We start from the raw sequence: 26,548 nt of genomic DNA, 5'->3' as shown, positions 1-26,548 counted from the left end.
GGGCAAATACCGGCTGTGCTCTCAACCACGGACAAGGTCGGGTTTACTGCTCCCATCTCACAGCAGGCCGCGAGCCCAGGGGGAATCGGACCCCAAAGCCCATTACGCTTCCACACTGACGTGATGCTTACAGTGACTGCGGGGCGCCTGGTGGCTCAGACGGCTGAGTGCCCAACTCTTGGCTTCCGCTCAGGTCATGATCTCACGGTTTGTGAGTTCAAGCCCTGTGTCGGCTCTGTGCTGACAGTGCGGAGCCTGATTGGGATTGTCTCTCTCCCTCCCTCTCTGCCCCTCCCCCACTCTGTCTCTCAAAATAAATAAATGAAACTTTAAAAAAAGCTCAATCTTTAAAAACAAATAAAAAAAACAGCATACAGTGACTATTTCAAAGGGCATCTCAAGAAACGGGGAGCAACTCCAAGCTTCCATCGCAACTTATTTCATTATTTTACAGCTGTTTCATGACAAAAAAGGCCACAGTTTATCATCCCCGCAGCAGGTGGTAAGAAGCCAGGAGAGGAAATGTTGTATGTAGGCTCACTACTGACAGGTGCACGCCGAGCCCACCAGAAAAGAACCGAATTCTGTGCCAAGTTTCCTCCCAGCACCTCAACTACAACAGCCTGCTCTGTCTGAACACAACTGATAATATAAACAGTCTAGAATCAGTAAACGATGTCCACCGTTAAGGCCTGAGTTAAATAAACTATCATTATTTCCCACATTATGGACGGCTGTGCAACCATGAGAAACCATGTTATAAAAAATGTAATGATGGGGAAAAGATTTCTGATGTATTCTTCACTGAAAAGCACGGATTATAAAACAATGTACCAAACAGTCCTAGCCTTATTAAACTAAATACACATGTGTATGTATTAAACTAAATACACGTGTGTGTATTTACACACACACACACACACACACACACACACACACTGAAAAAAGACCAAAGGAGGGGCGCCTGGGTGGCGCAGTCGGTTAAGCGTCCGACTTCAGCCAGGTCACGATCTCGCGGTCCGTGAGTTCGAGCCCCGCGTCGGGCTCTGGGCTGACAGCTCAGAGCCTGGAGCCTGCTTCAGATTCTGTGTCTCCCTCTCTTTCTGCCCCTCCCCTGCTCATGCTCATGCTCTGTCCCTCTCTCTCTCTCAAGAATAAATATTGAAAAAAAAATTTTTTTTAAAGAAAATAATCCTGGGGCGCCTGGGTGGCGCAGTCGGTTAAGCGTCCGACTTCAGCCAGGTCACGATCTCGCGGTCTGGGAGTTCGAGCCCCGCGTCAGGCTCTGGGCTGATGGCTCAGAGCCTGGAGCCTGTTTCCGATTCTGTGTCTCCCTCTCTCTCTGCCCCTCCCCCGTTCATGCTCCGTCTCTCTCTGTCCCAAAAATAAATAAACGTTGAAAAAAAAAAAAAAATTAAAAGAAAAAAGACCAAAGGATACCTGTCAGCACACTGACCAGGATTATTTCTAGATGATGGGACTGTATTTGATTTTGTTTTCCCTCCAAAACAACTCCTGCCGTGAATGTGTATTATTTTTGTAAACAGGAAAACAGCAAATTAAGCAGAAGTAAATGCTACAGAGCCTACCCCCCTCTTATTCAGAGAGCACATCCACTGTCTCCGCGAAGGGAGATTTGGAGGGAGACGCAAGGACTGTTTGGGAGCCACGGGCCATTAGTTACCTGGCCGTCCCGGAGCAGGGGTGGGAAGTGGAAGAAGAGAGACTGGCCCAGGGAGACCGTGTGCATTGGGCTGTCAAGATTTTCACTTTTGTAAAGCTTTACCTGGAGAGGAGAAACAAAGCAGGACGTGCTTTCAAAATTAAAACACAATCAACATTTCATTTCCAACACTGCGTTTCATCCTCAGGATAGCTCATCTGTTGCAGGGGAAAAGGATCTTTGGAAACACGGATATTTGAAAGAGAAACCAGACACCCCCAACAGGAATACATAATGTGTTCCGCAATCACCTGAGCCTCCAGTTCCCTGACCTGCATAGAAATGGAAGATTTTAAAATTGATTCCAGCGACTTTACGTTAATGTACAAAATGGTAACAGTTAGTATGAGGGCCATGTTAAAAGGAATAGCCTCTGATATATCTATAATATGCTGGGCAAGTGACAGGCACTTTACACACATTGTCACCAATCCTGGCTCTGAACAGGCATCATTATTACCTCTAGGGAGGCCCAGAGCCTGCATCACCTAAAGGCGCACAACTTATTCGTGGTGGTCCCTGGGATTCAGCCCATGTCACTGAGGGTCTGGCCCACGTGGCACTGCCTCTCCATCGGCTATACCCTCAACCCCACAAGTATTCCTTAAGTGCACGACACATTCCCATTTTGCATTTGGTTTTCCGGGCTGCTTCCAGAAGCAGTTCAGTCGTTTGTTTCTAGCCTTCCTTTCTCTCTGGCCTGTTCTCATTCTCTCTACCACAAGCAACGGGACGTGAGGAGGTACGGTCCCGCCTGACGCAGAAGGCTGTGGGGCTCGAGCCTGCACCTGCCACAGAAGAACGCCATGGCCACCCCTCTCCAGGGCCCACGGCGACACTTTTCTATAGAACACACAAGTCACGAGGAGTTTTCCTAAAGTAAGCCACAGACTGGAGGCCTACGGGTCACATCCAAGACCACATATGTGTCTTTTTGCCCTACACAGTGTTCTAAGCAAAACTCAATTCATTGCCTGTTTTTACAAACCAAGTGATTTCAAATAACTCTAAGTTCCATCTTCTCTGGAACACTGGGAAGTGATGCCAACCCTGGGCCAGAGCCCTACACAGTGTTTTTTTTGCCCTACACAGTGTTCTAAGCAAAACTCAATTCATTGCCTGTTTTTACAAACCAAGTGATTTCAAATAACTCTAAGTTCCATCTTCTCTGGAACACTGGGAAGTGATGCCAACCCTGGGCCAGAGCTCCGACACAACAACCATCCGACAGAGCCGAGGAGCAGTGGGTGCACCCTGCCCAGCCCTCTTCACCCTGGCGTTGCCCTGCCTGGCCCCCACGAGCAACATGCTTGCCACCCTGGAAGGAAGGGCGAGTTGAGAGGGGAGTTAAAACCTAAGCGTACATTCTCTCCCAAGTCAAACACATCACTGTACATAAAATTACAAGCGCCTCTGAAAAATACACTCTTGTGGCAATTCACTGACATTTTTCAAGGGATCGTAGGGCCTTATATAAACATTTCATTAACTGTAGACATGGAGATTTTGTTAGAACCTGAAGACACCTTAAGAGGGTTTCACAGAGGAGAAACCAGAGGTCCAGGGGCATGAAGTGACTGCCCGTGGCGGCAGGGCAAGCAGGACACAGCTCAGACTGTCCGACTCCTAGTCCCCTGCCCACACCTTCACGCTGGACAGAATTCTACAAGTTACAAGGCACTGTGCCCTAAAATCATGTCTCCGCTTTCAACTCTAGGTCGTACTAAGCATTCATTAGGTGTGTACCACAAAGCTTCCAAAGCTATATTTCTATGTATAGCTAAACAAAGTTATCTGAGAGTACGACCCCTCCTACGCTTCTCAGAGCCAAAAAGACCATAACAGTAAGAAGCTGGCCTTACCCATAATGTAGGGAGATACTCAGAGGAAGTGATCACGTTTCCACTTAGGTCGAATTGATTAATCTGCCGGAAAACTATGATGTTTACATCATCGATGTCGTTATTGCCAACCTGGAAAGAGACCGGGAGCATTGGCAGTGAGGAAGCTGGGAGGCGAACTTGCTGGGTGACGTCCCAGGAGCTATTTCAGAGCAAATTTCACTTCTTCAGTAAGGGGGCCAAGTTCACCAAGTCCAAGGGCACAAACTGACAGTGAGGATGTAGGCTATGGCTGGCCCACAGACACAACTTGTTTGATGAGCACAGCATTTTTTCCCCCTAAGTTTCAATTATCTTCTCCAACGTTTTAAGAGAGAAATTTCATACACAAAAAGAGCCAGGTTTTCTGGCCTCTCTTGGAAATAGAGAAAGATGTTCTTGCCTGGCAGCAATCATCAGGGGCTGAGCAACGGCTGTCCCGTGGGTGGGTGGGTGCCCTCCTGTTTGTGACTTTCTCGTATCTGCCAGGCCATGGTCCCCATGACCACCCGTGATCCTGGCCTTAGTTAGCCACCATGGCAGAGAAACACGCAATTTAAAGATGCAGCCATCACAGCCTGATGCCATAAAGACATCCATAAAGAAAATCCACTTCCCAGCCAAATGGTCCTATATGGCCCGCCACTCTCCTGACCCCCATAATCTTCGTGCCTAACGCCCCCTAATCAAGCCACCAAGAGGCAGCCCCCCATCACACCCAAGCCCTCCAGTCTAGCAAGCGAGAGTTATTCCACGGGGAAAAAGCTTCACTTCAAATGATTCTCAGGCTGCTTCCCACGAGCTGCAGGGAGGGCTGCCTCTTTAGGGATCAATTAGCGAAGTCGTGATCAGGAATATCAAGAGACTCCACCCACCAAATGGAAAAAGCAAGGTCATCTGGATATAAGGAGGTCCGACGGCCCCACCACCAATTAAGCCCATGTTGTCTTTATTATCCTCCCTTGATCTGAAATGCCACTTAGACACTGAGCTCCTCAACTTGGAGGATAATGATCAGAGCTTGCAGGGAGACTGAAGAGACAACAGCTCAAATTTCTCTGGATTCACGACAGCCATGCTGCTCATTAAAAGCCCGCAGGAGATGCTGCTTGTGAAGATGACACTATTCAAAGAGGACCCTTAATTAGGGCCCAGAGCTCCCCCCGGCAAGAGATGAAAGGCAGGCAGCCAGAGAAGCACTGCAGGGTTTCTGCCGCGGAGCGTGGTGCCTTACCGCGATCTCCCGGTGGTGGGGGAGGGCCCGCTCGATGTGCTCGTTGCCTTCTGCCTTGAGCTGCACGTGGTACACACATCCCGGCTGCAAGCAAACGCAGGGGTCACGCCTCTCGAAAGGGGCTCGTCGACTGGAACCTGACCTGCGCCTGCTCTGACCACAGGCCCTCAACGCGACCGCGACGCCATTTCCACCCCGTCGCCGGTCCCAGTCTGCGGCCTGTTAACCTGCTTAAGAGTCCCTTTTAAAAGCACCCTGATGAAGGAACATTTATCTCAAGGTCTGCAATTTCTTCAGTCCCCAAGGAAAATTAGATTTAGCTTCCTATTCCAAAATCGTAAGCAAAATATGCTTATTTTGACAAAACTGTGCTTATAGGGCTGTCCACCCCCACATACACGCAGGGTGTGGTATCTGCAACGACAACTCCCAAATGCTTACAATGCACACGATTTCTGGGAAGTGAGATTTGAAATTTTTCTTTAAAAAAAAAAACTTGTTCTGAGGCACCTGAGTGCCTCAGTCAGTTAAGCATCTGACTCTTGATTTCAGCTGAGGTCGTGATCTCATGATTCGTGGCTACGAGCCCCATGACAGGCTCTGTGCTGATATGCAGAGCCTGCTTGGGATTCTCTCTCCCTCTCTCTGTGCCCCTCCCCTGCTCACGTGAGCTCACTCTCTGTGTCTCAAAATAAGTAATAAACTTAAAAAAAATTTGTTCTTCCTAAAACTTTTTATTCTATTGCTCAAATTTATAGGTGTACATATTTACCAAATAAATCATTACTCTAAGAAAACTTTTAGAGCAACCGATTTCTGATCAATAGCACAAGTGACCTAATGACATGCTAGGATCTAAAGCATCAGGCCGAGGTCAGAGGTGTCTATGTGCAGCTAATGGGGGACAACCCTAAGATACAACTGTTTATTTGTAAACCAGCGTGGATAATATGGTTCTGGTCTCCTAAAATAATGTGTGCTTTGATAGCTGTAGGGTGTGTTTTTTTGCCCTTTCAAGATTGCCTGTTTGGATATGCTCCCTGAACTACTTTATAATGACCACATGGCACCTTTACAAAGACGAAAAGCTATTGTTTTTTAAAAAGTGAGAACACCTCTGTGATGGCCATAATCATTGACACATTCACTGACTTTACAGCTCGGTGAGGACTGGCAGCACGGGGTTCAGTTCCAAATGGCCACGTGTGCCCCAGAGGGCAAGGGACGCGAGTAATCACTTGGGAAGACAAAGGCATAGTCCTGCCCACTTGTTCACGCACCTGGGCCACTGGGAGCTCATTGGGGCAGCGGCTCCGTCCCACCCGGCTCCCTCCTTCCTCAGGACCCAGGCCGACCAACTCGGGGACTCACCTTCAGCCTCTGGCAGGGGTGTCTCGCCCCAGATGTCCTGACAACGTGCTGGGAAAGGTGAAATGAAAGACCGGACCCTGACTAGGGTCAAAATCCCTAGGAAATCTTCAGTAAGGGCTCTCCAGCCCGGTGTCCTCTGGGAGACGGGCACACTCAATCCCAAACCCTCGCTGAGCAACGTCTAAGGCTGTCCCTCCAGCACCTGTGGCCTGGCATGTGGAAGGTGAGGGCTACCACCAGGGCGACTCTAAAACCAACTGAGAGCGCTAATAAATTCACACCTATTAGGAGGGGGAGGGTGTCTCAGAGCATCAATTACAACAGAAATCTATTGTGCTGGAGAAAGAAACTATATTCGATTTAATTAAATAAAACGCGTGAAGATGGCGAGTTGAGAGCACGTCTGGGCCAGCAGGACACTGGGGAACCCAGAAGGGGAGGGAGAATTTGCGTTCCTGCAACCATGAGAGGGAGGTAAGCTGAGAACACGGAGTCCGCCCCGGGGAAGGGAGGCTCTCCTAGGCCTGACCTGCACAGGACCCCACGCAGACCCCGTCTCACACTGCTGCCTCACAAAGCTGCACACCGAAACCCCAGCTGGCAGTGACGGTGAGGACCGCCTCCAGGAAAGTCTTGTTTATTGTTGCTCATTAACTACTTGCTGAGTCTCCGTGCCAGGACCACTGCATGTGCTACACGTATCAACTTACTTATACTTACACCTGTTCTTTGTCACACTCATCCTCACAAAGATGACAAAACAGATACAGAAAGGAAAAAACCTTGCCTGAACGTAAACAGCTAAGAAATGACAGAGGCAGGCCTCAAACCCAGGCAGATGGGAGCAGAAGGGCGTCTGCACAGCCTTTAAAAAAGGACAAAACTACAAAGGCTGGGCTTGCACCGAACGCATAAGACCAAGGACCTGGCTCCCACGACATGTCCCCTCTCCCTGGGCCCTGGCTGCAGCAGCATACAGCTATGGAACACCCCTCCTGGCCTGTGTATTCTCTGTGGGAAGCAGACCTGGAGGACAGCAGAGAGCAGGTGCCAGTGGCAGCATGTTCCTCGGGGACAGGGCCTTCCCACACAGCGGAGGACAGCTAGGAAGGAGCATCTCAGGAAGGCCTGTGTGGACTCCTAAGGATGGCAAGGTAACTGTCACCTTGATGCCTCTGGTGAGAACACACGGGAGAGAAGGAGCAGTGGGCAGAGTGCAGTGTGGGGAGCCCCCCCAGTCAGTGTGCATCCAGTTGGACCATCAGAACATATTCCAGTATTCCAGTCCTCAGCACAACCGGGGAAGACAACCCCGAGTCCGTCCTCCTCCTTCGGCTTGAACACCTCCAGCTCACCAGGAAACCTTGCAACCTGCCTCCCAGGTACCCCAACATCTGACACTGGGGAGTCCTGGACAATGGACGGGAGTATTTTTGTTTTGGGGAAAGAATAGCCTTGCCCCAACCTATCAAATGATTTATTTTTAACATTTATTTATTTTTGAGACAGAGCATGAGTGGGGGAGGAGAGAGAGAGGGAGACACAGAATCCGAAGCAGGCTCTAGGCTCTGAGCCATCAGCACAGAGCTCGATGTGGGGCTCAAACTCACAAACCGGGAGATCACGACCTGAGCCGAAGTCAGATGCTTAACCGACTGAGCCACCTAGGTGTCCTGCCCCAACGTCTCTAAATCAACTGGCAAGCTGCTTCACATGCGAGCTCATGTGATTTGGACAAACATTACCCTTCTGTGGAGCTATGTGTGCCTGTCTATATGTGAACTATGAATACCCAGTCCGTGCATCTGAGAGCCCAGGGGCCCCACCACGGATCCAAGTGGCCCAGTCCAGCAGGTGCTGTCCAACCCTGCCAGTGACCACACGGTACACAGGTAAGGTCTGCTAAATGAGCAAATGAATGAATGCACACATAAAAACTGAGGACAAAGCACCATAAACCCTAAACTGAATGCTGCAATTGAGGAGTGAGAAGGACAAATGAGTTGTATGGACACACAAGGAAGTTGTGGGTTTGTGTTTTTTTTGTTTTTTTTTTTTAATTAGTTGTTAACACCTAGAAATCAGGAGCTTTCACACAGAAACCTAAACTTGTGACATCCCTTTTAACAATGCAAAGGATCTGGCAGCCCCGAGTCTGTCTTCCCACATGGCTACAGAGAGCTGGGGTTCAGTGGCAGCTGCCCCCTCTCGAGTTCACCAGCCCCGCGTGTGCACCCAGCACCCTTCAGCCATTCACAGGTCTCTTCCGGCCCCACAGGCATTTGGCGTGAGAGCCCCTGCTTAAGCCGTAACCACTCGATGCAGGCAACAGCTGCTCCAAACCCACTGTTTCCCAACTTTAATTTGCCACAAAACCCCAACCCAATGTGTCAGCTCCGTGAAAGGTAAGCTGTGCCAATTAAGATACGGAAGGACGCTTCCAGAGCCCTAACCCCGCAGCCCCAACCCCCCTGCCCAGCCTGTTCCTAGCCGTCTTGGGGGCAGGCACCACAAGGCAGCTGTCAACAACACAGTGTGCAGACACCCACTAATAAAAGATGTCCAGTCTCACCAGCAATCCACGAAGTCTGAACTTGCCCTCCTCATCCGTCACGGTGTCTTCTCCGTAAATACTGCAGTCGTTCTGTCCCACAGCTTCCACGGCCACACCCTGTTCTGGTTCTCCGTTTAAAGAAGAAACCGTTCCATAGCAACTAGAATGGCGAGAGATAGAGCATGATATGCCCGGGGTTTTCTGAAGCACACAAAGGATTTGAGGTAAAGCATCCTGCCTTTACTGACAATTCACAGTGCAAAGCAGTCCGGTGGGGAAGTGTACCTCGATGAGCCAAGGGGATTCGGTTCTGGCCTTGTCACTTCCAATCCGGCCTTCCTGCCTGAAGGCCCGAGCCTGCCTGAATGCTGCCATCAGTTTCTCTCCTCGGACGCTCCAGGAAATTACAATTAATGGAGGCCAAGCCTTGTTTTATTCCGCTTTACCTTGCTTTCATTAAGCTTTGTTTCAAATAATGAAGCATTCCATGAAATGCAATGAAAACAGTTTCTCATTCTCTACACTCGTTTGAAAATGGCCCATTTTCCTAAACTTCTGATCAGCCAATCTTCATCTCAAGCGCTCTTGCGACTGTTTACAAATACGTACGGTGTGTGCATGAATACCTTTCCACCTACGTACAGCTAACAGAGCTAACGTATGGCGTGTCGTACGCGTGTACGAGTATCTGTGTAAACCATCTCTGGAAGTGCTCTGACACACCGCAAAACCTGATGCGCTGAAACAAGGAAGGGGAGCCGAACGTTTTACACTCTCGCCAACATTCTGCAGCCTTACTCCAGCGAGTTAATTTCCTTGTTTTAAAAATTTAATTTGAGTTTCAAGCTCTTGAACAAATAAAATTTTTAAGCAACTAAATGGGCACTCTCAGGCCAATTTCAGAATAGGAACTTCGTGACAGAATCGCTGATTTGGAGGGATCTGAAGAAAACAGGCAGCCGTCAAAACTCTCTGGGCCTGGTCTCTTATCGCCTCTGCCTCCCACGTGAAACCCGAATGCAGGCTGGGTGAAGGCTCCGGGTCACGGAGGCCTGAGTGGGGCTCCAGAACCTGGGCCTGGGGGACAGGGACAGGCAGGCTGCATACCTGTAGGCCGTTCGGTACCCGGTGACGGAGATCTTTAAGTTCTGCCCCTCCTGCACCTCGATCATTTGTGAGGACGGCTCAAACCGGAACTCCTTCATCATGGGTTTGAAGTAATACTGGCCAGGGCTCTGTGGAGAGACACCCACGGACTGAGCCTCTGCTGCCCCATCTATATATGGCTTCACACGGGGCGACTAAAGCCAGCAGGGACCGGAATTTGGCCACCAGAGCCCCAGGGCTTCCTATGCAGACAAAAATGGTGACTCTGCCTCTTGAGGAAATGGTTACATGAAGCAATTACAACTCTAATAGCAGCTGGCATCACGTGCCTTTAATTCAGTGAGGCAGAAATCAATTTGAATTTTATGAATGAAGAAACTGAGGCTCAGAGAGGTCAAGTAACTCCCCTGAGATGACACAGTACATAAGCAGCGGAGGGAAGATTCGTGGCTGGGTGTGCATCAGTGCACAGCACATGACCTTTCAGATACGCCTCGCTGCCTGCGTGCGATGTCCCTGGAGCAGTCCCTTTACACCCAGGCCTCACAGAATGGCCAGCTAACATGTACTTGCTGAGTCCCCACCACTCAGGGCCTCAGGTTACATCCGGAATGAAACGCTGCCATCCTCCCATCATGGGGAACACGGTTTGCAGAACAAACACAAGCGAGCCACCAAATAAGACTCGGCATTATCAACAACGCGATGTTGTGGTCAAACAAAGGGATGCCCAGGAGAGGAGCCGCTGAGGCCACGGTAATTAATTACGCTGTCTTACTGACAAGCCGGTGGCCAGAAAACAAGTGTGTGCGGAAGGGAATAAGAATCAGCAGCATTAAGTTCTAGTAACAGCAATACCCTAGTTATATTTGGTCCCCTAAGAAACGTGCAGCACTCGACGCTGCTCTTCTGTTCTCAGGTTGTCAAGCGATACCTAAGTCACGCAAGCCATGTCCCTGCTCCCTTGTGGGAACACGGGCAGGTGGCACGTTACGGGACACTTTACCAGGTTTGAGAACGTCAGAATGCCATTGTCCTGAGTCAAGAGGTTGGATCGAAAAACACCACCACTGAGGGACAAGAGGACCCCGGGGAGGGGCTGGTCATCTTCCGCCTTTATCTGGGGGCAAGAAAGAACAGCAGAGCAAGGGCAACTCCGTTAGCCACTGGAGGTAACATTTCAAAAGCCAAGAGGCAATTCTTCTGGGTTGTTTTTCTCTTATTGTTATCCATCGGTAGACAGAAGGTCTACTCTTCGTCCCCAGGGGTAACTAATGTTAATAGTTTGGTACGTCGCCTTCCAGAACGGCTTCTACGCCCACATAAACGTGCAAACATTACAGCTAGCGCTGACCGACTGGCAAGTTTACAGCAGGGAGGCTGGGCAGGTGGCCCAAGCTCTGCACCTGCTGCTTCTCTCAAGTACGGATCCCGGCCTCCCTCCCCTGCCGGGCCACATATCTACCGTACTGTGTCTTAATGCACATCATCCTAAAGCAGGGGGCGGCCGAGCTCTGCATGAAGACCAGCCACCTACTTCTGTGATAGGAAAGGAGACGATCGAAACTTCCTGGAACATGTGTTCCTTGTGCACTTGTTTGCCTCTGTTCCTGGGAGTAGAACTGTTGGATGTTGTGCACTTTGAATTCAGAAAGACACACCCACATTGCACACCAAAGCGGCCATAACCAGTTACAGTTCCATGAATTATCTATGCGTGGGAAAATACACGCAAAAAAATGGATACCGTCTGAATCACTGCAAATCTAAGCTACATCCCAGTGTTTCAATGGTAATTCCTTCAGTCACTTCTGAAGTTGGGCATTTCTTCTAGTTTATCAGCCACCGGTATTGCTTCTGTAAACTGCCTTTTCATATACTTTGTGGTTCTTATTTCTATCAAATTGTCTTTTTCTTATCAATTTTAGGAGTTCCTTATCATCTTGGGTATTTCTCATGATATAAAGATTCCTTCCTGGTTTGAATGTCTTTTAATTTGCTTTAAAAATGAATCCTGCATCGGGGCGCCTGGGTGGCTCAGTTGGTTAAGCATCTGACTTCAACTCAGGTCATGATCTCACCATTCCTGAGTTCGAGCCCCGCCTTAGGCTCAGAGCCTGGAGCCTGCTTCAGATTCTGTGTCTCCCTCTCTCTCCTCCCCTCCTCCACTAACGCTCTCTCTCTCAAAAATAAACATTAAAAAAAAATTATCAAAAAAAATGCATCCTGTGCTACAGGATTTGAAATCTGTATGTGATGTAATCTGTCCTTCTTTTCCTTGAGTCTCCCTCTATATTGAAAATATTCACACTCAAGGACCTCCAGACTTACTCCGGGCACCACACACTTCTTCCCAGGAAGGATGGTTAAGAAGAGAGGGACATCAAATACTGCTACAGGAACATTCTGTCCTTTTCCACAGGACACAGTTAAGGATGAGAGTTTAAAGCACTTCCCAAAAGGCAGACAAACAAGCTAAAGTCAACAGGTCTCCAAATTATGCTGAGTGAAAGAAGGCCTCCCCAAAGGAGTACATCCTATATGGTTCCGTTTGTGTCAAACGCTAGAAAATGCAAACTAATCCGCAGTGACAGAAAGCAGACCAGATGAGCAGGGAGATCGGGAGGGAGGGGGCACCAAGGGGTACGAGCACACTGAGCAGGGTGCCCGACTGTCACTATACTCCCGGGTGCACCCGTGTATGTTGAAACTAGCAAATTATATGCTTTAAGTGCAGTTTATCATACGCCAATTATAACTCAATAAAACCACTTTTCGAAAACGTAAGGGTTACCTCAAAGCTTACGCCGGCCAAAGCATAAGCCTTAAAGTCTCCTATGGTTCCCTCGACTGCGGTCAAAACGTAGCCTTCCTTCTGCGAGGACACCGTGTACTCCAGGTCACTGTGCAGGGGCCCGACGCTAAACAAAAGAAAGCAAGAGCACGCTGGAGATGGCTGCGCTTCATGCCTGCAGGAGGCCTCGCCGGCCCCACGGACACCTGCTCCCAAGCATGTGCTTTGTCACGGGCTTACCTATAGGCACCTTTGTCATCAGTGAAGACTGTGATCAGGGGTGAGCTCGCCCCCTTTTCACTGATGACGATCTCGACTCCCTCCAACTCCGGGTGGATCTGGCCTTCCAGAAATAAGCCTGCTTTCCCGTGGATCTCAATCAGCTTCCCTGGGCAACTTTCTAAAGAGGGAACAAACAGAAGAACGGGACTTAGCTGCAATGGGATGGGGGCATTTTGGAAGGGGGCTTCCCGTTAAAGAAGGGCTTGAAACTGAGATATGTGAAGCTAGTTCCAAAGGAGGCTGTTCACTTTATATATCAGAAGCCTCAGTAATTGGGTGGCCCACACCTCCCTCCATTCCTGAAAGAGTTTGCTCAATGGCCAGGAACGTGAGCACACAAATCTAACTAGGCTGGGTTCTCACTACCCCTCTCTCCACTGTCACAAGGCCTTTCTGGTGGAGGAGAGGCTGTGCAGCTGGACCCGGCGGGGAAGACCACCCCAAACAAAACGCCCGCTGGGAAGCCGCACTACTCAATACGCTCTCCTCCCAAACACAAACTGCATAAATGCCCAGGATCCACTGAACCCATGACGCTAGAGAAAACTGTTGGAAGCCAAAAGACAAATACCCCACCAGCAGTCACTTTAAATTGTCCAGTCCCAAAAAGACCCTCTCTCGCTCCTACCAACAGATACACACACCATCAACAGTTCACACATATGATGCCTAAAGCTCTCATTTCAGCACCGGATGGTTTTGCTTTTCACCTACCTTCCAGTAACAAACTAAAAACATCAGGGAAAAAAGTAATCCTTCCTCAGAAAGATCACCCAACTTCTAATAACCACAGTAACTTTCGGGACACCTGGGCGCTCAGTCGGTTGAGTGTCCGACTTTGGCTCAGGTCATGATCTCACGGTTCGTGAGTTCGAGCCCCGCATCGGGCTCTGTGCTGTCAGCACAGAGCCTGGATTCGGCTTCAGATTCTGTGTCTCCCTCTCTCTCTGCCCCTCCCCTGTCTGCACTCTGTCTCTCTCTCTCTATCAAAAATAAACACTAAATAAATAAATAAATAAATAAATAACCAGTTACTTTCACGGACTGAGACGATCCATTCACTCAGCCACTCACCAAAAATGGTAACAGCTATGTGCCAGTGCCAAAGGGGATTATAAGGAGCCCTACAAAGATGGTTTCACTGTAACAACCACACAAAATAAATTTTTAAATGCAGGTAAAAGGAGCGGTGAACTGCAAAGATGTGTCACTGGCTCACCGAGTTGACACTTACCTCCGCTGACAGTGGCTTCCATGGACGGGGGATAGAAGAGTAGCTCTTTAGAGGAGGGTGTGACGGTGATTTTCTCTCCAGACCTAAAACAATGAAAATACTTCCATTTGGTTGGTTTTGCCCTCGGTTAGGAAGGGTATGAGAAGAGAGGACGCCGTAGAGAGAGAGCTCACCGTGCCCAGTAAGAGAAGTCATAGGAGAAGGGGCCTTGCAACTCGTCGACCATCTCCTGCGCGGGGGGTTTGGTCCTTCCTTCCCCAGCGTCGTCCTTGCCGTTCTTCTCCCTCTCCTGCCGGCGGCTCTCGATCTCGGCCAGCTGCTGCTCCCTCCGCAGCTCCTGCACGGACTTCAGGGGGCCCAGGACCAAGGCGGGTTCACTGTCTATGGAAGATCTGGAAGAAAGGAAGGAGCAGCCTAGAGCACGTGGTCACTTACCCGCCGCGGTCGGTGGGAACCGGACATTTCTAAAAGGAGTCACCCGTCAGTAAAAGCCTGACGGCCTTCTGACGCCACCCCAGCGGCACACTCTGCTCCTGTTCTGCATCAACGAATCGCTTTCCAAAAAACAAAAACTGAACTTCTTTGTGACAGTAGCAGTATCTAGTAGGTCCAGGGAACCAGTAACCAGGACAAATGACATTCCCTAACCATGTGGAATCCACATTCCAGGGGGGAGAGACAGACAATAAACAGAAAATGATGGCAGACTGAATACAAGGGAGTAAAATAAAGCACCGTGGAAGGAGACCGTGCTGGCAGCGTGGGGGCGCTCTTCTTTACCAGGCTCCCAGGGTGGGGAGTGTGTCGGGCAAGGAAACAGCAAGTAAAAAGCCCTTGGAGCCTCGGGGGCAGTTCCCCTGCCATGCCCAGGGGACAGCAAGGAGACTGAGGTGGCCTGGGCAGCGGACCCAGGGAAGAGTCAGATGCGTCAGAGGGTCCAGGGGGGAGCAGGTGTCAGACCCTGGATTTCATTCTGGGTGGGATGGAGAGCCACTGGAGCTGTAAGCGGAGGAATGACAACGTCCCTACTTTAAAAGGCCTCTGGCTTCTGCACAGAGAACACAGTCAGGAAGCAAGAGCCCATACAGGAAAGCCAGGCAGGATGGCCGTGGCAAGGATCCAGGCAAGAGACAGTGGATGGGACCAGAGTAGCGAGGCAGCGTGCTGAGAAGGGACAAGATGATGGGCATATTTCAACTGCAAAGCCAAAGATCTGCACGTGGACTGGCTGGGTACGGATGCAGGGGAAAGAAGAGTCGAGAACCATCGAGAAAGATGACAAAGGGTAGGTCTGTGGAGGGCGACAACCAGGAGTCCGGTTTGGGAGCCGGGGAGCACAAGATCCCCATGAGGGATCCAGGTGGTCCTGTCCAGCTGAAACATGCATCTTCTACAATCCCCAGCACAAGCAACCAAAACAAAACCCCCCTCCCAGGTTTCAAAGATATATTCAATAAAGGCTGAAAATAAGGTAATACACGGTCGCTACTGGTCCGACCAATAATTGCTACTTTCCAAGCAGGAGGAGGGTAAAAGGCACTCTTCCAGCACCAGGCAGCGCCCTGGGCCCACCAGGAACATGCCCAAGTCCTTTGCCTAGACCCCTGGCCGCCCTGGGGAACGAGACACCCCTTCAATCCATTCCCCTCAGCCAGGAGCCGAGGGCCGTCCCCAACACTGTCCCGCCTGACCCCACTGGTCAGCGATGCCACATGCTGTCAACTCCATCTCCTCGACAGCACCCCCAGGCATCCACTGCTCCCCAGCCCCACTACCGTGCATCTGGCCAAACCTCCACTGACTCACGCCTACACCCCTGCGAGGGCCTCCGCCCCCTGCCTCATGCGGCTTCTTCTGTGTGTCCACTCAGCAGCCAGGGGGATCTTTGTGAAGCACAAACACCATCCCTCTACTTAAACACATCACAGTGTCTGTGCGACAATGCTGAGACCCTTAACTCGGGCTGGCCCTATGGGGCCTACCTCCCCCCCACACACACCCCAAGCATCCACGGGGTCCAATTCAAAGCCCTCATCATAGGTGCAACCTCACAGTCCTGCGCGTGACGCCTGGACTACTGTCTGTGTCCCCTGTGAGACCGTGGCTGTGCCTGAGCACTGAAGAACTCTCAACATTTGCGCAGAGGTGGATGAGCTGAAAAGGCGGAGGACAGAAAGACGGACAAACAGTTGAGGTCGCTTAAGGTAAGGAGGGGGAAAATTACTCAGATTTCCATTTTCTGGCACAAAGATGATCATGTTGCCGAAAACTCTTTCATTTCTCGAGGAAATTACAGTGTCGGGCATCTAACACCTCACCACACAGCAAAAATTCCTCTCAAAGAGGACATTCGCATGAACCTGACTCTCAGGGAGGGTCTGCCTTTCACGTACTTTCTCCCTCATGACCCTTCACTTATCAGGTGCTCTCTACTTTCCAAGACTTCAAGGAAAGGTCTCTAGGAAAATAGGCAATTTTTCCAAATTTGCTAAAACACGTGAAATACGATGAACAAGCTAGAGATTTTTTTTTCCTTTAGCAAAGACAGGAAGTGTAGAGAGGTCACACAGAAATTTAAGGCACTGAAACGAGCTGTCAGAAGACTCTCCCTCATCCACAGTTAATTCTTGAGTCATAAAAGGAAAGGATGAAGGCTGCCATGAATTTATGGGTATGTCGTGTGAGCAGAAAGGCCATTCGTATACATACCTAGAGATAAGAAATCAAAAATAATTTTCAGAGTGTCTGTTAGAGAAGTCCCCAGCCCTCATCCACCCCCTCCTGCGCTCAGACCACCGCAGAGCACAAGTCTTACTTGATTGTCACGGTGACATCCATCATTTTGTCAGTGGTGATAGTTCCAAGGACATGGTGGCGGATGGCTGTCAACGTCAAGATACTGGGTGAAGACCTATAAACCAAAGTGGGAAGAAAACACTAGCAACATCACCTAGTTCTTCTCAAAGGGTCACAAGCAACGCCCTCCAGGGGCACAACCGTTCTGACCCTGAAATATACTACCGAAATCGCTCCTAGTTTGGGATGAGGGACCTCCCGAAATACCTATCAGTGTTTAAAGAATAAACTAATTTTCCAATCCAAAACTTTACGCTTCCAATTCTTGGTGAAACTCTCAAGCATCTGTGCAAAGGGAGAAATGGTAGACTGGAGTCCAAGCAACTCCCATCGGTGAGAGCTGGAAGACTGAACCAAGATGATAATTAAGGCACTTGAAAACCATACCCTTCCATCCTGGGCTTACAGAATTCTTGGGAAAGACAGCTCATCTCCATCTCCTCAATAATTCATCCAAATGTCTTGAAATCCTTACGTAGAAATTCTTTTTAATACCTAACTTTACCTCTTCCATTAAAACTACCAAAAAAAAAAAAAAAAATCCTTTCGTCTTCCAGAAAGAACTCAAGAAAAGACACACACTCACTTGACCCCAGAGAAGGCTCACAAACACCATGGGGCAGGGAAGACCCAGCTTACGTGTCATAGGTGTAGAACGCTTGCTCAAACCGGTGGCAGGAGCGGGGGGTCACCTTGTATACACCTGCAGCCGGGAAAGCATAAGTCATTTTCAGAGGAGTGTCTGTGACACTGAGCGCTTCCAACATCTGAAATCCAAAGGCAGTGCCTCTCACTTGAATACACAACACACAGCAGATGGGCAATGATGGGATCAGAAATGCCTTTTCTGCTGCCTGTGACAGCTTCTTTCCAGCGACCCGGTCCATTTAATGGCCCCTCACAAGCTCAGGATTTCATTTTCCATAATTGAACAACTCACAGTAGTTTAATCTGCACAAACCAAGCCAACAGGGCCGTGCAGAAGGAACAGGAAGTACATTTCCACTGCAGATGAGAACGAGAATTTTCCACTTAACAGATTCTATTAAAGATCCAAACGATAACCACAGCCTGACCGCCCTCCTAGAAATATTCCTAAAACAGGGCACAGAGCAAACCCCAAAAATTTACGAAACAATCGCAGAGAACACTTTAATGCCACGAGCCTGTATAGGGAAACACTCAGGTTAGGGGTATAAGTAGTTTGGCAGAGGAATACTATCAGTTTCAGGAAGGAGCAAAGTCTAACAATTTATTCCCCCAAATGATCATTAACCAACCTTTTGGACATTCTTCCTACAAAAACCTGAAATTAGTTCAAACTGCCTCTGCTGTTTTCATCACACTGAGGAACCCCCTGTGCAATAACTAGCAGGAAAAAATGCTTAGGTTTCTCCATTCGCTTTATTCTTTCATCCTACAAATATTGACAGAGCACCAGCACCTACTATAAGCCAGGTGTTGTGCTAAGTACGAGTAGACAGCAGAGAAGACTTTGTATTTCACCTCGGGAACCGAAAGAAGTCACTGAATTACCCACTAGGAAGAGGCAAAGTAAAGCCACAATGAGATGCCACTTTATACCCACCAGGATGGCTAAAATCAAAAAGGAAAGTAACGAATGGTGTGAACATGTGGGCAAACAGGAACCGCCGTGCACTGCTGGCTAGAGTACCAACTGGCACACGGGGCCCCTTCAGGAAACAGTCCGGCAGCTTCTTAGACAAGGAAACATCAACTGACCATATAGTCCAGCAATTCCACCCTTGGGCCTCTAACCCAGAAGAGAGGAAAACAGATGTCCACATAAAGACTTGCACACAAATGTTCACAGCAACATGGTTCATGACAGCCACACACTGGTGAATGCACATACAAAGTGTGAACTATCCACACAATGGGATCCAGTAAGGGAAAGCTACAATCCACTAATACCTGCTCCGACATGAACTTCAAGACACGAGGACTCGAAACCAGGCTAAGTGAAAGGAGCCAGCCCAAATACCGGAATGGCAGGACCTCGCTTGTAAGTAATGTCCAAAAAAAGGCCAATCCACAGAGACAACACAGATGAGTGGCTGCCTGGAGCTGGGGGCAGAGATTAACTGTAAACATGCATGAAGGATGCTTCTTCCAAGATGAAAATGTTCTACGCTAGATTATGTGTATGGTCGCATAATTCGGTACGTTTACTAAAAATCCTCGTACGTTGTAAACGGGTGAGGTTTATGGTCTGCAAATTGTACCTCAGTACAGTTGGTAAAAAGGGAGAGAAGTCACCGACGGATTTTAAGCAAGGTGTGAGATGGTCCTTAAAAAGATCACTTTTAAGGAGAGATCACCGCCCAATGGTGTAGTATTTTTCAAGGGGCAATGACCTAGTGGTCTCTACCTAACTCACACCCAAGGAGACCAGGAACACTCTCTAGCTCCCAGCTCTAATTCTCTCGGTAAAAACAGCACTCCCTCCAGAGGAAAGAGACGGAAACACAGGGGTACACTAACCACAACCGAAATCAATAGCCTGATACACAAAGAACCACGGTAGGAAAAAAAAGGCCTTCACAATGATCCTCGGGTGCCTTTCCATTTCTCTAACTCAGAGCCCATCAATCCTTCCAGACTCACCAGGCTTGGACAGGCAGAATCGGTTGACTCCTTTGGAGAGGTTATAAATCCCCACGTTCTCAGGTCCATTTCCATCCTGATAAAATTCCTAAGGGACCAAAGCCAATACAATGACTTACTAGGGGAGACGGAGACACCAAGATGATTAATAATATTTCTGTTTCTGAACCAGTCATCTGTTTTACCCATTAATCATTTGAGCAGTTGGGCACTACAGGAAAATTAAAAACCTTCAAAAACTTCCCACAAAAACATGCTCTTTTTCACTCAATCAACTAATATTTATTGAGCACCTGCTATGTGACAGACCCAGGGCCGGGTCCTGGTGGCGGACGCGGCTCCTGCTCTCAAGGGGCTTACATTCTAATACAGGAAGACAGAAAATCCATTGTGGTCAATAAAGAAATTAGATTGCGGCTAATAGTAATGGAGAGGTGGGGAAAATGACCAGGAAAGCAGGCTAAAGCAAGATCACAGCAGGAGCTTTTCAGCTTGCTGGGCTCAGGGCAGGCCCTCTCCTTCAGCAGGTAACATTATGGCTACAGCCTGAATGATGAGAGGAAACCAACCATGTGCATTTCCAGGGAAGACGCAGTTGCAGGCGGAGGAAAACATGTGTGCAAAGACCCAGAGGAGGAAACCAGCCTGGTGCAGAAGCGGCGAAGGCTGGTGTGCCAATGCCCAGGGAGCAAGGTGGAGAGATAAGGAGGAGGTCTGGGCTAGGGAAGGGCCATCGTTAAGGAATGTGGATCTCATCCTAAGGGAAAGGGAAACCTGCTGGAGACTTTAAGGGAAGGAACAATTTCCTAAATGTGTACCACCTGCTCTCAACTGGGCATCAGCTGACCCATCTCCTGGACAGCTGCTTGAGCATTTGTAGCAGTTAGAATAGTCCACAGGACCTGGAGACACCAGCGGCAATCCCTCCACGTGTCTAAAGTAAGCAATCGCTTCACTGTCGTTTGCCTCAGTTTCTCCACTGGAACCTGACAATGACATCTGCCACTGTCTGAAGCCAGAAAGGTCTATAAAATTCATGAATGGACCTAGACAGTCCTACACACATGTTTTCCTTCCTGAAACCCAGGTGGTACACTGCCTATCAGGGAGCTACCTCAACAAGACAGTAAGATGTTAGCAGCTCTGTCCTTTGCACTGGAACATACTAGAGAAACTGACTCAGCTGTACTTATTATTAACACTGGCAGTACTGGGGCGCCTGGGTGGCTCAGTCGGTTAAGCGTCCGACTTCGGCTCAGGTCATGACCTCGCGGTCCATGAGTTCGAGCCCCACCTCGGGCTCTGTGCTGACAGCTCAGAGCCTGGAGCCTGCTTTGGATTCTGGATTTCCCTCTCTCTCTATCCCTCCCCTGCTCACGCTCTGCCTTTCTCTCTCTCTCTCTCAAAAATAAATAAATATTAAAATAATCATAATAACAATAGTAGTACACACCAAGGAAACCAAATACATAAGAGGTTTACTTAAACTTCATTACAACACTGAGAAGTGGACATTATGATCCGAGGGCTACAAAATCACTACACTTTACATGACATCAATGGCTTTCCCAAATCACTAATCAAAGTTAGAATTTAATGTGGGTCTAGGACAAGAAAATCTCCCAAATCAAGGCATCCTTCTGCTAAGGGACTTTAAACAAAGCTTCCTGACTAGGCTTTCCCGAATAAGGGGGAGAATCGAGGGGCAGAAAAGTAAATCTGACTTAACTATGGTTATAATATTCTTGGCATGCTGGTCCTTCCTGCTTTCCAAAGGACCCTCCAAATAAGAGAATCACCACAAGCCATTCATACCAGAGTGATTGCGTGAGAAAGGGAACATCTCAGCATATAGCCCGTCTGCCTAAACTCAATCGTGGACACATCGTCTTCCAGAACCTCCACCTCCAGACTCTTGTTCTTCCAGCACCAATCTTCATGCATGATGCTCACTGGAAAAGCCACAACACAGACACACATGGGCATAGAGCATATCCCCTCCCTCAACAAAAACTGTAATGACTTAATTTTTTTAAATGTGTACGTGCAGACACACACACACACACACACACACACACACACACACACACACAGCTAGTCGTGCTCCGAACTGAGTACTAAAGAGAAAATGAAACCAACGGTCATTAACGTCAACAAGAAAGAAACTGACAGTAATTCAAGATCACACTTACAAGTAAAAATATTTAGGGATCAACAAACTTTTTCTATAAAGGGCCAGAAAGTATTTTCCACTTTGCAGGTCAGGCAGTCAAATATTCAACTCTGCCTTCATAGCATATGAGCAGCTATAGATGATACGTAAGCAAATGGGTGCGGCTGTGTTTGAATAAAACTTTATAAAAATAGGCAAGTGGCCCCCATTGCCATAGTCTGCCAAAACTTGATATAATAGAAAACAATTTCCCAGAAAAAAAGATTACTTTATAAGTTATTCATTGCCACCAGCTCCAAGTTGAGCTTTGAAGAAGCAGAAATATAGGCAATGGGAGTTTTCAAACTGCAGGGAAAAGGGAACCAATGTTGGCCAGGCACTGAACAAACTATATTTCATTTTGTTTGGCACTCTACAGAAAGGCTGTATTACTCCTATTTTAGCAGAGGAAACAGAGTCTCAGGGAGATCAAGTAACCTGCCATGGTCACACAGCTGCTAAGTAGTAGAATACATCACTGGAAATATTTCATGCGCTCTGTTCTGGCATTTAGAGTGAAAACGGCATGAATGAGGGCCCCCTTCCAAAACGGAAGAAATGTGTGGGTTGTCCTGACAAGGTGGTAGTTATGCATGGAAGGAACATCAATTCTTACACAATCATCCATTGCTAAACAACGCACGTTCAAGGTCAAGGGGCAAAGAAAAGTTAAACAAGTAAAGGTATATAGCTGGGATGCAATTTGAGAGCTGGGTTTTAGAAATTTTACAAAGACAGGAAGTACGTGAAGGCCACAAGCCGGTGCCTATGGTTCTTACTTTTGTATTTTCCCGGAAGCACGTTGTCAAAGGTAAAAGTCATTGAGTTGACCTTGCCGGACAGCTGGAGGCTCCGCTTCTCGCCCTGGCGGCTCAGGGACTGCAGTGTCACCAGCAGGTCACCACAGGTGTCTGCAGAGAAAAGACAGGAAGGCTTCACTTGACTGCCCTCACCAACGCCAGCACAGGTTTGAACCCTCCACCTCTGTGTGCCGCTGGCCACCACTTACCTCCTGAAGGGCAAGGCCAGCAGGGCTCCTTCAAAGCCAGGACGGGTCTACTTGATTCCAGGACATCTCCCCCTCCCCCTTGCAGGTCATTAGTACCACATAAAGAAGCCAATGAGGTTGAAAGTGACCCATCACTTGCTGAGTACCCCCATGCAAGGCACAGAAGACCAGGAGAGGGAAGAGTGTCACAGGGCACCTACTAAAGCAGACGCGAGGTGAAAGAGGGGAAGTGATATTTATGGAGCACCAGAAGAAGACAGAAAACCAGCAAGAAAGATCTGGGGTGCCTGGGTGGCTCAGGCGGTTAAGCGTCCGACTTCTGCTCAGGTCGTGATCTTGTGGTTCGTGGGTTCGAGTCCCACGTCGGGCTCTGTACTGACAGCTCAGAGCCTGGAGCCTGCTTCTGATTCTGTGTGTGTGTCTCTCTCTCTCTCTCTCTCTCTGCCCCTCCCCTGCTCACATTCTTTCTGTCTGTCTGTCTGTCTGTCTCTCTCTCTCTCTTTCAAAAGGAACAAAGATCAAGAAACTTTACTGAATGGCACAGAACTGGGCCCTTTATCATCATAACATCACCTGTGACAGCAAAGATTGGCATGACTCTTACTGTGTTCCAGAAACTCGCACAGGCTCTCCATGCGCTAGCTCATTTGAGCCTCACAACAACCCTCCGAGGCAGGTACGGTTATGATCTCCGTATAACGGAGGAGAGACTCAAAGCACAGAGAGGTTAAGTAACTTGCTGCAGGTCACACAGCGAGGGTTCAAGCCCACAAGCCTGGTTTCAGAGTCCACGTTCTTAACATCTGTGCCACACAGCCTGACATGACCATATTTAAAACCCTCTGAGAGCCGTTAATGCTTCCATGCTACAGAAGAAAAACAGGCTGGTCGAGTAAGTGCTTACTGTCTCACAGCTGGTAAGTGACAGAGCTGGGCAAGAAACCCCGTGTTCTTTTAGGAGCCAAAGCAGAAATGCTCCAAGAGAAATGTTTCTGGTGACGCCGTGTGGCACTTAGAAAGAATCGAACACAATATGGATCCACCTTTTACACTATCCAACAAGGAACAGTTCACCAAAATCCCACTTCTAACTGCCTACTCCTTTGAAGCTCTCTGTTCTTGCTTTCAAATGACATCTTACCCAAACAAGAGACTTTCCCAGAAACCGATGCCAAGAACTGTACAAAGGCCACGTCCATCACGGGCCTATTGGTCACAGTAAGAGGAAACGTCTGGGGTTTCAAGGTCAGCCCCGCTCTGGTCTCCACCTCAGGGACCATCACCTGTGGGAACACACAGGACAACGTCAGTGTCTGCATCAAGGCTGCGGCTCCCCCGGCCTGCAGGGCACCAGAACATTCACCTGGGCCCAAGGCTAAGTACTTTGAAGGACAAAGGTCCACTTCTAGGCCGAGTTTTATAATCACAACAAATCCTCAAACAGGCCACGGAAAGAACACACATTTCTTTTCTTTTTTTAATGTTTGTTTTTTTTTTACATTTATTTATTTTCTGAGAGACATAGAGAGACAGAGCACAAGTTGGGGAGGGGCAGAGAGAGAAGGAGACACAGAATCTGAAGCAGGCTCTAGGCTACGAGCTGTCAGCACAGAGCCCAACACAGGGCTCGAACTCACAAACTGCGAGATCATGACCTGAGCTGAAGTCGGATGCTTAACCGACTGAGCCACCCAGGCGCCCCAAGAACACACACTTCTAATCACATACAAAAGAACTAGCCTTCAGCCGTGCCATGGTAAGCACAAAGGTGTATCTGATGGGGCCCCAAAAGAGGCACATAGCTGTCACCAGTACCCGGGGGGGTGGGGGGAACTGCACTAAAGCCCAGAACCTTCTGGCTTGAGGTCACTCATGACAAGCTATGAACTTGTCAATGCTATGTGGATGAGCTCCTGGCAGAGTGAGGCCTTTTCTTCTGGACGCCTGAGCTAAGAAGAAGGACTGGGGAAGAGTCCAGTGGGAAGCTATTTCATCCCTAGTGAAGTCTACCTCCCCAAGTTGCCCTTCCTTGGCAAGTCCCTTATGCTTCAAAAGGGCTTCCAAAGGCCTGTCAATGTGGCCAACTTCACAAGAGCTGGCTGACTGGCAAAGGGGCTAAGTACTCACACCACACTGTTCAGCGGAAGCAGGGAAACCACTCTCCTCCCACCCCATCTCCTCAGGGAGGGGAGTCTGCCTGCTCTGGGGGAGAGCACAGTCTCAGAGGGACCCTTCCCAGCCCTCTCCCTCACCTCACCTGCCCTTCTTCAGGGCAGAAGGGCAGCAGCTGACTGGACAGACGAGAGCCCGAGCTGCCCGGGGACACGAGAGCCCAAGCTGCCCGGGGACTCAGCCTTCCCCGTGAGCAGGGCCGTGGCACTGAAAGGCACGGTGTGCTGACCTCTGGCTCTGTCCACCTCTTGCCTACCGTCCTGTGCTGAGGCCTTCACCCCCCTCGGTGAGGCCACAGGCCAGGGTGTGCCCAGCTTCTGTGCCTGCCTCAAGGGAGAAATCAGATGGTATTCAGGGTGAGGTGGAAAAACACAAGGGCTAATGTTGATCTCCTTTGGGACTTACGGCTAGTCTATAGCAGCCAGAAGCCTAGGAAGGTGCAGGTGTGATCGGCAGCCTGAAAGTAACTCCTGACAAACATCAGGACTGGAAAAAAGAGACGCCTGAGTATCATTTTCATACTGGGTGCCCATCGGGCTCTACTGTGACATGCAGGAACGTAAAGACTTCAAATAAGAAACTGGGGACAGAAACGCTCCTTCTGTAACTCCATTCCGGCTAATGATAATCCTTCTAAAAATCACTGAATACCTTAAATACCTTAAGTAAAACATCAAATATCTCAAACAAAACAAAACTCATCATACCTGGACTTTGTAGGTCCCTGGCTTTGCTTTAAAACAAAATGATCCACGAGCATCTGTCTCCACGGTGACCAAAGACTTGTCCTTGTCTTGAGACGACAGGACAGCTTTGTATTTGCTCATCTGCTTGACAGTGTCAGGGAGGCGAGTGATTGAAATCTGGCCACAGACACTGAACCTGTAACAAGGGGACCACCCATTCCGGCATGAGAATTCAGTTGTGACAGGAGAGGCACTTACCAACCCCAACTGCGCATCCCTCTTCCTGCCCCGGTCCCCAGGACTAGTTTAACCTTAAGAAAGAGACAGAAAAGCAGCCTAAATGACTGCGGTCTCAAAAAACAACCTTTGGCGGGAAGACTGAACCCCTCTCTGTGTACCGGAAAAGGCACAGTGGGAGCCCAGGACGGGGCAATCCCCCACCGAGGAGGCCATTTTCAGAAAATCTGCGGATGATAAAAATGTTTCGGGTAAAGCGGATCATCGATGGCGGAACAGCCTCGGACTGAGGACGTGGGCTGGGCTTACACGCAAAAGCTGTGAGGAGCCTGACGCTGTGGCATTGCCCGGGCCACGAAACGGGGCGGCGTTATCAAAGACGCCTTCCTCGCCTGTCATTCCATACAGTTCAGGATAAAAGCAACTGGGGAGATGTGAACAGAAAAGGTAATTAAGTTAAAAAAAATTACAAAGCCAAAATAGAACCCCAGTAGCCACCAAAGCGACTTCTAACTGAAAGGCCCTATTCAGGTAATGACTCACACTGGAGGCTCTAAGTGAGCAGCGTG

At 49.0% G+C, this 26,548-nt stretch overlaps 1 protein-coding gene across 1 annotated transcript in view; it reads right to left on the bottom strand.

Moving 5' to 3' along the window:
* LOC115503841 (nodal modulator 1) overlaps nucleotides 1-26,548 on the bottom strand; it is a 56,549-nt gene that overhangs the window by 8,514 nt on the left and 21,487 nt on the right. Inside the window, exons 12-28 of the mRNA XM_030300301.1 lie at nucleotides 25,764-25,938; nucleotides 24,026-24,167; nucleotides 22,655-22,786; nucleotides 21,479-21,615; nucleotides 19,664-19,751; nucleotides 17,675-17,738; nucleotides 16,995-17,090; nucleotides 14,353-14,571; nucleotides 14,180-14,262; nucleotides 12,904-13,063; nucleotides 12,664-12,790; nucleotides 10,876-10,989; nucleotides 9,870-9,997; nucleotides 8,781-8,922; nucleotides 4,838-4,921; nucleotides 3,586-3,696; nucleotides 1,685-1,786 (exon numbers count right to left, since the gene is read on the bottom strand). Of these exons, the coding sequence (XP_030156161.1) occupies nucleotides 1,685-1,786; nucleotides 3,586-3,696; nucleotides 4,838-4,921; nucleotides 8,781-8,922; nucleotides 9,870-9,997; nucleotides 10,876-10,989; nucleotides 12,664-12,790; nucleotides 12,904-13,063; nucleotides 14,180-14,262; nucleotides 14,353-14,571; nucleotides 16,995-17,090; nucleotides 17,675-17,738; nucleotides 19,664-19,751; nucleotides 21,479-21,615; nucleotides 22,655-22,786; nucleotides 24,026-24,167; nucleotides 25,764-25,938 (2,104 nt within the window). The remainder of the gene's footprint in view (nucleotides 1-1,684; nucleotides 1,787-3,585; nucleotides 3,697-4,837; nucleotides 4,922-8,780; nucleotides 8,923-9,869; nucleotides 9,998-10,875; nucleotides 10,990-12,663; nucleotides 12,791-12,903; nucleotides 13,064-14,179; nucleotides 14,263-14,352; nucleotides 14,572-16,994; nucleotides 17,091-17,674; nucleotides 17,739-19,663; nucleotides 19,752-21,478; nucleotides 21,616-22,654; nucleotides 22,787-24,025; nucleotides 24,168-25,763; nucleotides 25,939-26,548) is intronic.

Source organism: Lynx canadensis, chromosome E3 (genome assembly GCF_007474595.2).
Source record: "Lynx canadensis isolate LIC74 chromosome E3, mLynCan4.pri.v2, whole genome shotgun sequence".
NCBI classification, from domain to species: Eukaryota; Metazoa; Chordata; class Mammalia; order Carnivora; family Felidae; genus Lynx; species Lynx canadensis.
Note: the sequence above shows the minus strand (reverse complement) of the source record. Positions and strands in the feature narration are given on the sequence as shown.